The sequence below is a fragment of the Lepisosteus oculatus genome, chromosome 18 (assembly GCF_040954835.1).
Source record: "Lepisosteus oculatus isolate fLepOcu1 chromosome 18, fLepOcu1.hap2, whole genome shotgun sequence".
Taxonomy (NCBI): Eukaryota; Metazoa; Chordata; class Actinopteri; order Semionotiformes; family Lepisosteidae; genus Lepisosteus; species Lepisosteus oculatus.
Window position 1 is genome coordinate 21,708,866 of NC_090713.1, and position 9,683 is coordinate 21,718,548.

At 58.6% G+C, this 9,683-nt stretch overlaps 1 protein-coding gene across 2 annotated transcripts in view; it reads left to right on the top strand.

The window, feature by feature from the left end:
• The window catches only part of eml3 (EMAP like 3), a 30,892-nt gene extending 22,567 nt beyond the window's left edge, over nucleotides 1–8,325 (top strand). For both annotated transcript variants that reach the window (XM_069180196.1, XM_069180197.1), the window contains 10 exons: nucleotides 1,327–1,478; nucleotides 2,353–2,478; nucleotides 2,956–3,087; nucleotides 3,246–3,313; nucleotides 3,900–3,988; nucleotides 4,512–4,609; nucleotides 4,788–4,875; nucleotides 6,045–6,143; nucleotides 6,678–6,808; nucleotides 7,414–8,325. In XM_069180196.1, the coding sequence (XP_069036297.1) occupies nucleotides 1,327–1,478; nucleotides 2,353–2,478; nucleotides 2,956–3,087; nucleotides 3,246–3,313; nucleotides 3,900–3,988; nucleotides 4,512–4,609; nucleotides 4,788–4,875; nucleotides 6,045–6,143; nucleotides 6,678–6,808; nucleotides 7,414–7,620 (1,190 nt within the window). In that variant the 3' untranslated portion in view covers nucleotides 7,621–8,325. The remainder of the gene's footprint in view (nucleotides 1–1,326; nucleotides 1,479–2,352; nucleotides 2,479–2,955; nucleotides 3,088–3,245; nucleotides 3,314–3,899; nucleotides 3,989–4,511; nucleotides 4,610–4,787; nucleotides 4,876–6,044; nucleotides 6,144–6,677; nucleotides 6,809–7,413) is intronic.
• The last annotated feature ends 1,358 nt before the right edge of the window (nucleotides 8,326–9,683 follow it).

Genomic DNA, 9,683 nt, shown 5'->3' on the forward strand with positions numbered 1-9,683 from the left:
CTCCTCTCCCCTCGTCCCCCCGCTAATCTCTCTCCTGTCTCTCTCCTCTCCTCTCCTCTCTCTGTCCCTCCTCTCCCCTCGTCCCCCTGCTGTCTCTTTCCTCTCTCTCCTGTCTCTCTCCTCTCCTCTCTGTCCCTCCTCTCCCCTCGTCCCCCTGCTGTCTCTCTCCTGTCTCTCTCCTCTCCTCTCTCTGTCCCTCCTCTCCCCTTGTCCCCCCGCTAATCTCTCTCCTGTCTCTCTCCTCTCCTCTCCTCTCTCTGTCCCTCCTCTCCCCTCGTCCCCCTGCTGTCTCTTTCCTCTCTCTCCTGCCTCTCTCCTCTCCTCTCTGTCCCTCCTCTCCCCTCGTCCCCCTGCTGTCTCTCTCCTGTCTCTCTCCTCTCCTCTCTCTGTCCCTCCTCTCCCCTTGTCCCCCCGCTAGTCTCTCTCCTCTCCTCTCTCTGTCCCTCCTCTCCGCTCGTCCCCCTGCTGTCTCTTTCCTCTCTCTCCTGTCTCTCTCCTCTCCTCTCTGTCCCTCCTCTCCCCCCGTCCCCCTGCTGTCTCTCTCCTGTCTCTCTCCTCTCCTCTCTCTGTCCCTCCTCTCCCATTGTCCCCCCGCTAATCTCTCTCCTGTCTCTTTCCTCTCCTCTCCCTGTCCCTCCTCTCTCTCCTGTCTCTCTCCTCTCCTCTCTCTCCTGTCTCTCTCTCTCTCTCTCTCCTCTCCTCTCTCTCCTCTCTCTCTCTCTCTCTCCTCTCCTCTCTCTCCTGTCTCTCTCTCTCTCTCTCTCTCTCTCCTCTCTCTGTCCCTCCTCTCCCCTTGTCCCCCCGCTAATCTCTCTCCTGTCTCTCTCCTCTCCTCTCTCTGTCCCTCCTCTCCCCTCGTCCCCCTGCTGTCTCTTTCCTCTCTCTCCTGCCTCTCTCCTCTCCTCTCTGTCCCTCCTCTCCCCTCGTCCCCCTGCTGTCTCTCTCCTGTCTCTCTCCTCTCCTCTCTCTGTCCCTCCTCTCCCCTTGTCCCCCCGCTAGTCTCTCTCCTCTCCTCTCTCTGTCCCTCCTCTCCCCTCGTCCCCCTGCTGTCTCTTTCCTCTCTCTCCTGTCTCTCTCCTCTCCTCTCTCTGTCCCTCCTCTCCCGTTGTCCCCCCGCTAATCTCTCTCCTGTCTCTCTCCTCTCTCTGTCCCTCCTCTCCCCTCGTCCCCCTGCTGTCTCTCTCCTCTCCCTGTCCCTCCTCTCTCTCCTGTCTCTCTCCTCTCCTCTCTCTCCTGTCTCTCTCTCTCTCTCTCCTCTCCTCTCTGTCCCTCCTCTCCCCTCTCCTGCCTGTCTCACCTCCTGTCTCCCCTCCCCCCCCCCGGCAGAGACCTACCAGATCATGCGGCAGACGCGGGCCCACGAGGGCAGCGTGTTCACCCTGTGCGTCCTGCAGGGCGGCGGTCTGCTCAGCGGGGGGGGGAAGGACCGGCGGGTGGTCCGCTGGAGCGTGGACCTGGCGCCCGAGAGGGAGACGGAGGTGAGGGCGCCGGCGGGGTCGGGGGGGCGGCGGGGGGGGGGCTGGACCCCAAAGACTGGCTGTGGCCACCACCAGCCCCAAAGGGGTGGGATGCCGCTGGAGATGGGGGCACGGAGTTTGCCCAGCTGTCCTCAACAGCGCCCCCCTGTGGCGTGCCGTGTCATATCACCCTGCAACTCACAACTGGCAGCCCCACTGGAGCTCAGCAGGTCTGAGCCTGGTCAGTACCTGGAGGGGAGACTCCTGGGAGAGCTGAGGCTGCTGCTGGAAGAGGTGTGAGTGGGGCCAGCAGGGGGCGCTCACCCTGCAGTCCATGTGGGTCCTGATGCCCCAGTATAGTGACGGGGACACTAGACTGTAAACAGGCGCCGTCCTTCGGATGAGACGTACAAACCGAGGTCCTGACTCTCTGTGGTCATTAAAAATCCCAGGGCGCTTCTTGAAAAGAGTAGGGGTTCAACCCCAGTGTCCTGGCCAAATTTCCCATTGGCCCTTACCAATCATGGCCTCCTAATACTCCCCCTCTCTGAACTGGCTCCATCACTCTGCTCTCCTCCCCACTGCTGGGGTGCTGCTGCACACTGGTGGGGGTGGAGGGGATCCCCATTACCTGTAAAGCGCTTTGAGTGGAGTGTCCAGAAAAGCGCTATATAAGTGTAAGCAATTATTATTATTATTATTATTATTATTATAACAGCCACAGAGCCCGTTCCTGGTCCCTGCCATGAGGACGCCGGTACTTCACGTAGCTCGTTAACGAACGACTTAATTGTTTCCACCCGGGGTTGGCGCGGAGTCACAGCTCGGCCGTAGAGACAGGATGGGGGCGTTTTCTGAGTTTTGTGGGGGGGGGGGGGCTCCCGTCCCGTTTCAGATCCCGGAGCAGTTCGGGGCCGTGCGCACCATCGCCGAGGTGGAGGGGGAGGAGCTGCTGGTCGGGACGACCCGGAACGCCATCCTGAGGGGCACCTTCTCCGGCGGGTTCGTGGCGATCGTCCAGGTACGGCCCAGCGCCCCTCGGGACACCGGCAGCAAAGGGGGGCGCCCACTATCCGAGCTCCCGGTGCACCGCGTCCCTTGCTTAACCACGTCTGGAACAGGGTGGCACAGCGCCGGGGCCCCGGGTTCAGTTCCCGACCTGGAGTGCGGTCTGGGTGGAGTTTGCACGTTCTCTCTCGGACTTCATGTGGGTTTCCTCCCACAGTGCAAACTCAGGCTGGGGGGTGAATTGGCCTCTGGGAAAAGTGCCCCTTATGTGTGTGTGTGTGTGTCCTGTGATGGACTGGCGTCCTGTCCAGGGTGTACCCTGCCTTGCTCCCGTTGCTCGCTGGGAAAGGCTCTGGCGCCCTGGCGACGACCCTGAGTGGGAAAAGGCGACTGTACGGTAGGAGGAGCGGCCTGAACCTGGAGCAGAAATCGTGGGTCGCGGCCGTTTTCCCGCTTTCCCGGGCTTTGACGTTGCCTCCGCTCGCCGCAGGGGCACGTGGACGAGCTGTGGGGCCTGGCCACCCACCCCTCCCACAACAGCTTCCTGAGCTGCGGCTACGACAGGCAGGTGTGCCTCTGGAACGGGGAGGAGCACACGCTGGACTGGAGCACCGCGCTGGAGGTAATAACAGTCTCTGATCGATCGCGGCAGCAGGTGGCCCGATCGGCGCAGGGCTGGGGCGAGCCGGGGCTGGGGGACCGCCTGGGTCAACCGCGTCACTGCTCCGCCGGCCGGTAGGGGGCGGGAGTCTCACTTGCCCTCCGCTGTGTGTGTTCCAGGAGTCGGGGCTGTGCGCCGATTTCTGCCCCAAGGGGGGCGTGGTGTCGGTGGGGCTGAACACCGGCAGGTAAGGTCTGTCTCTTCCTCTGTCTCTCTGTCTTCCTCTGTCTCTCCGTCTGTCTCTCCATCTGTCTCGTTCTCTGTCTGTCTCTTTCTCTGTCTCTCTGTTTCTCCGTCTGTCTCTTTCTCTGTCTCTCTGTCTGTCTCTTTCTCTGTCTCTCTGTCTCTCCGTCTGTCTCTTTCTCTGTCTCTCTGTCTGTCTTTTTCTCTGTCTCTCCATCTGTCTCTTTCTCTGTCTCTCCATCTGTCTCTTTCTCTGTCTCTCTGTCTCTCCATCTGTCTCGTTCACTGTCTCTCTGTCTGCCTCTTTCTCTGTCTTACTGTCCGTCTGTCTCTCGTGCCGGCTGGACGGGGGGGGGGGGGTACAGAGGTGGCACCCCGCCGTCAGGGTGGAGGACAGATCCTGGCGAGGGGCGTGGTGAGTAGGCAGGCCGCGCTGGGGGAGGCTTACCGCGGTACGGCTTGTGAGCTGGACTCCGATCCGACGGGCCCTTCGGCCAGCGCGTGGACTGACGGGCCCCCAGCACCTCCCTGACCCGCGTGTGGCCCGTTTGACTTGCGCCCCCGCGCGTGTGTGTGTTCTGGTCCGGCAGGTGGGTGGTTCTGGACCTGGCGACCCGGCAGGTGGTCTCGGACTACACCGACGGCAACGAGCAGCTGTCCGTCATGCGCTACTCTCCGGGTGAGTGACCCCCCCCGCTGTGCTCTCGGCTTGGGGGGGTGGGGGCAGTCCCCCCAGTCGGCCACAAGGGGGCGCCAGTCCCACCCCCCCCAGTCGGCCACAAGGGGGCGCCAGCGCGCAGGGCTGAAAATAAAAACATCTCTCGTTTGGCAGAGAGAGTCTTTATTATCCCCAGGGGGGCAAGTTGTTTATTATCCCCAGGGGGGCAGTGTTGGTTTACAGGCAGACAGAAGGAAAAAAAAAAACAACAGGACCAACAATCTACATTCAGATTAACGTAGAAGTCAAGCGTTCAGTAACGACATGGCTGCAGGTAGGAATGAGAACTGTTGGTACTGCAGCAGGGGGGGGTCGGTATCTGCATCCCGACGGGAGAAACTGGAAATGATTAAACCGGGGGGTGGGGATGGGGGGGAGAACACCAGCTCACGGGGTTTTGTAAGGCTTTTTTTGGGGGGGGGGGGGCAGAGCAGAGGTGTGGAATCCGGCCTGACCACCGCGTCTCCATGCTCTGCCTTTCCAGACGGGAACTTCCTGGCCGTGGGGTCGCACGACAACTTCATCTACATCTACGGCGTCTCGGACGGCGGGAGGCGCTACGCGCGTTTCGGGAAGTGCACGGTAATCCGCAGGATGCCAGCCGGGGGGGGAAGGGCCGGGGAGGGGTGGTCAGGGATTGGGAACAGCGCGCAGAGAGTAGCGGGTGCAGGGAACAAGCTCCGCCATCTTGGCTTCCTGGGGGAGACGGGCTCGCTGCCCCTCCTGAGCCGTTGTGATTTTCACGCCTGTCGTCGCGCAGGGCCACTCCAGCTTCATCACCCACCTGGACTGGTCCAAGGACAGCAAGTTCATCATGTCCAACTCTGGGGACTACGAGATCCTCTACTGTGAGTCCCCCTGCGTGTGTCGGTGCCTGTGTGTGGGCACGTAGGCGTGTCTGTGTGTGTGTGTGTGCGCACAAGTGAGTGTGTGCATGTAGGTGTGTCTGTGTGCGTGTGTGTGTACAAGTCTGTGTGTGCGTGTAGGTGTGTCTGCGTGTGTGTGTACAAGTCTGTGTGTGCATGTAGGTGTGTCTGTGTGCGTGTGTGTGTACAAGTCTGTGTGTGCATGTAGGTGTGTCTGTGTGCGTGTGTGTACAAGTCTGTGTGTGCGTGTAGGTGTGTCTGCGTGTGTGTACAAGTCTGTGTGTGCGTGTAGGTGTGTCTGTGTGCGTGTGTGTACAAGTCTGTGTGTGCGTGTAGGTGTGTCTGTGCGCGTGTGTACAAGTCTGTGTGTGCGTGTAGGTGTGTCTGTGCGTGTGTGTGTACAAGTCTGTGTGTGCGTGTAGGTGTGTCTGTGTGTGTGTGTACAAGTCTGTGTGTGTGTGTAGGTGTGTCTGTGTGCGTGTGTGTACATGCTTCACGTGTGTGTCTGTGTGTGCATGTGGGTATGTGTGTGTTCATGTATGCATGTGTGTGTGTACGTGTGTGTGTGTGTGTGTGCAGGTGCCTGCTAGGTTTGTGAAGACTGAATCTGTGAACATGTCCACGCAGACACAATCATCCCTGAGACTCGGGAGTTGCGAGGACCTGGATCATAACGTGCAGAAAAGTTTTTTGTTTCTAAGCCAAAACGCTGTCTTCTGTAAAAATCTGGAACTGCCTTGTGATGGGCTGGCGTCCTAAAACCTGAATGGGTCTGCGGGATACTTGAATCTCACCTGCCACGATCTGAACCCGAAAAGTTGACTTCAGCTCTGAAAAGCTCGCTTTTGCACGTCTCAGGTGGAAGTGATCTCCAGGTCGCTAGGCGTTCAGTTTCTCTCCACACACCTCGGGCCGCCGTGCCTAGCTTTGTCCACAAGAGGGAGCGCTTTTTTTTTTGTTGACGTTTGAATTTGATGCGCCGAGCTCTAGCCCTCTCTAGTGCTGTGTTGCAGTCCTGTGCGCCTCAGGTATGCAGGACTCGCTCAAGATTTGGGGTACCGGGCAAGAGATCGGGGGAGGGGCAGGGGAGGGGAGAAGTGTTTTGAGAAATTAGAGTGAGTGTGGACCCGGTGTTGTCGTGCATGCTCCAGGGGACGTGTCAGGAGGGTGCAAGCTGCTCCGGAATCGTTTCGAGAGCAAAGATCGGGAGTGGGCGACCTACACCTGCGTTCTGGGGTTCCACGTCATGGGTGAGCATCGCCCCCCCGGAGCCCCACACACTCGCACAACCGTGCAGCCCCTTTCTCTCCTCTCCGTCTCTCTCCGCCCTGGTTAACGCAGTCTTGCGCCGTTTGTCCTTTATCGATTGCTCCTGTCTGCTCTTGGGTGCTGTGTCTTCTGCACCTGCACTTGTTAACACTGTCCTGTCCTGCTCCGTTTGTCCTTTATCGATTGCTCCTGTCTGCTCTTGGGTGCTGTGTCTTCTGCACCTGCACTTGTTAACACTGTCCTGTCCTGCTCTGTTTGTCCTTTATCGATTGCTCCTGTCTGTGCTTGGCTACTGTGTCTTCTGCTCCTGCACTTGTCAACACTGTCCTGTCCTGCTCCCTTCATCTGTTCACTCTTTATCGACTGCTCTGCCTTCTGCACCACAGTGGCGTGAGCTCCTTGGACATGAGAAAATGACTGAAGGAATAAAGGATTAATTAAACGTGTCTGTCTTTCCCTTCTCACTCTCCTGTCTTAATCCCTGCTGTCTCTCCCTCCTCTCCCTCCTGTCTCAGGAGTGTGGCTGGAGGGCTCAGATGGCACGGACATTAACGCGCTGTGCCGCTCTCACAGCGAGAGGGCAGTGGCAGTGGCCGATGACTTCTGCAAGGTCCATCTGTTCCAGTACCCCTGTCCCAAGCCCAAGGTCAGTGTGCGGACCCACCCCCACAGGCGGCCTGTAACACCCTGACATTGTCTTCAGTACAGCACCCACCGGGGTCAACAGATGTCCCTCCCTCACCAGAAACGTGATTTTGTCGAAGGACAAGCGAAGTCCTTAGAGATCACAAAGCCACATGAGGGTATACCCCCTCAGACTGCAACCTCTGATTGCTTAACCTCAGTTTTTCGGGCTGTAGCTGTGTAACCTGACCCTGGGTCCTGACCTGCGACCCCTGACCCTGGAGGGCTGGCGGAGGTCACCTGACCCCACCCTCCACAGCGCCCCCTGCTGGCCGAGAGCGCAAGCGAGCGAGCCGGCCCCTCGGGGGGGACTGCCGGCACTGGGCCTGTGGGAATCCCGCTCCGAGCGGCTCCGTCCCCCCCGACGCATCAGGGGCCTCGTTTTCCGGCGCCCAGCGGGGGCGGGGGGCGGGGGGCGGTCCCTACGATGCCAAGCCCTGTGTCGCTCGGCCAGCCTCGTCCCCAAACCCCCCCCCCCAAGTCCCACCGAGATCCGCTCGGAAAGCTGCAGACCCTGCTGGGGGGGCGTCTCCCCTAACCCCTTTTCTGTCCCCCCCCCCCCCACAGGCCCCCAGCCACCGGTATGAGGGCCACGGCAGCCATGTGACCAACGTGCGCTTCACCCACAACGACAGCCACCTCATCTCCATGGGTGGGAAGGACACCTGCATCCTGCAGTGGAGGGTGACGGGGGGCGGGGGCGGGGGCGCCCCGCTGGACCGCAGCTCCTCGGTGTCCTCCAACTCCGTCAGCTCCCAGGAGCCCGGTCCCTAGAGCAGAGGGGCCCCGAGAGAGACCGCTGACGGCTGAGGCGCGGGCTGGTGGGAGAACTGGCCCTGGTGTGTGAGTGTGTGTGTCAGTGTGTGGGTGTCCTGTGATGGACTGGCGTCCCGTCCAGGGTGAGTGAGTGTGTGTGTCAGTATGTGTGTCCTGTGATGGACTGGTGTCCCGTCCAGGGTGAGTGAGTGTGTGTGTGTCCTGTGATGGACTGGCGTCCCGTCCAGGGTGAGTGAGTGTGTGTGTGTGTCCTGTGATGGACTGGCCCTGGTGTGTCAGTGTGTGTGTGTCCTGTGATGGACTGGCGTCCCGTCCAGAGTGTACTCCGCCTTGCACCCAGATTCTCTAGGCCAGAAAAACCCATGAGAGATCCTGTGAGTCAGGGCAGCTCCAAACAGAACAAGCCAGCGGACCGGGACCTTCCTCTCCTTTCAGCAGCCTCTCTCTTCCTCCTCCTCCTCCTCGGGTTTGCGCCTCGGGCTGCAGAGGGACCACCAAACCCAGGCCCACGATTTCGGACCAAACGTCGTTTTTCTCATTCTGTACAGAGATTGTTTTATAGAGATGCTTATGTCTTATGTCTGTTTTGATTTTTGATTTTTTTGTTTTGTTTTTGTTGCAAAACCTACACTCCAGAAAATGTGATTCTTGGCTTCTCCTCCCCCCCCCCTCCTGGAATAAACAAAGAAATCTCGGAACCAAGCAGGGTGGAGGTCATTGGGGTGCGACAGCGGGCTGGTCTGGTGGGGGGTCTCCCGGCTGTGAGACTGGACTGGGACCACCAGCAGGGGGCTCCTAGATTAGATTAGATTATTCTTTCTTGCCACACAACTGTAGCTGGTTGAATTTGCTTTCGGTACAGCACAGAACACAGGTGGGACATGCATACAACATGTACAGTACAGATTTAAATAGGATCCCTGCTGCTGTAGGTGCTGAACACAGAAAGAGACCTAGAACCCCCCCCCATCCTAGAGTAGGGGGGCACAGCGTCGCTCATGGGGAGACAGGAGGGTGTGGGCTGTCCTCCTACCCCTCCATGACTTCATTGAACTCGTTACGGGCTGAATCAGACAGGTGGGGTCTTTTTCCTAGTCTCTGAGAAACGGGAGATTCGAAGAGACCCACTTACCCTGACTGTGGACTGTGGCCCTTGAGGGCCGTGATGGGGGTCCCCTGCCCTGCAGCTGGGTGTCTCAATCGGGGAGGGGGGGGGCTGAATTCTGACCCCACTGGAGGTCCGGTGTGTCCGTCTAGCTCGTGTATCGAAGGCTTGAAACAGCTCGTCGCCGGCTTCACTCAAGCGACGTTCCGGCTCCTCCGGCACTGTGGCTGTTTATAGTTAAAAAAGAAAATAGAATATTTTTTCTGAGACTGTAGGTTTAATTGAAGGCTTTCGGTCAATTGTGTTCCCTCCTGCGCAGTACCACGTGTTGCCAGCAGAGGGCAGCAACGACCTGCAATTCAGCTGCATGGCTCCGATTCCAACGAGCTAAGAGTTTGCGGCCTTATTTTAGTTTTAGTTATTGGTTTTAAGACACGGCACGTACTAACACTGCCCACGGGTGGCGCACAAACACAACCGGGAGTGAAACTCTGCGAGACAACCCCACAACGAGCTGATACCCGTTTGCAGTTCCCTTTCGTCTTTTCCGAGCTGGAAGACAACACTGGCACATCACGGCCCAGACTGGAGCAGGAGTCGGAAAAGACAGGGGGTCTCGGGGAGACCAGTCTTGAGACCCCCCTGCGTCTAAAACAGCTGTTCCAAAGGATGAATAACTTCAGAGAGGTCTCCCAACCAGAAGGTCATAACTTAATAATAATAATAATAATTGCTTACACTTATATAGCGCTTTTCTGGACACTCCACTCAAAGCACTTTACAGGTTTTGGGGATCCCCTCCACCACCACCAGTGTGCAGCCCTACCCACTTACTTAGAAGTTAATCGATCCCAGGGTCAATCCATTTCTCGAAAGTTTCGATTCAAGCTTTATTGCCCACTGGGGAAGTTTGTTTTACACAGCACCCCAACATGACAAAGACGAAGACCAAGCA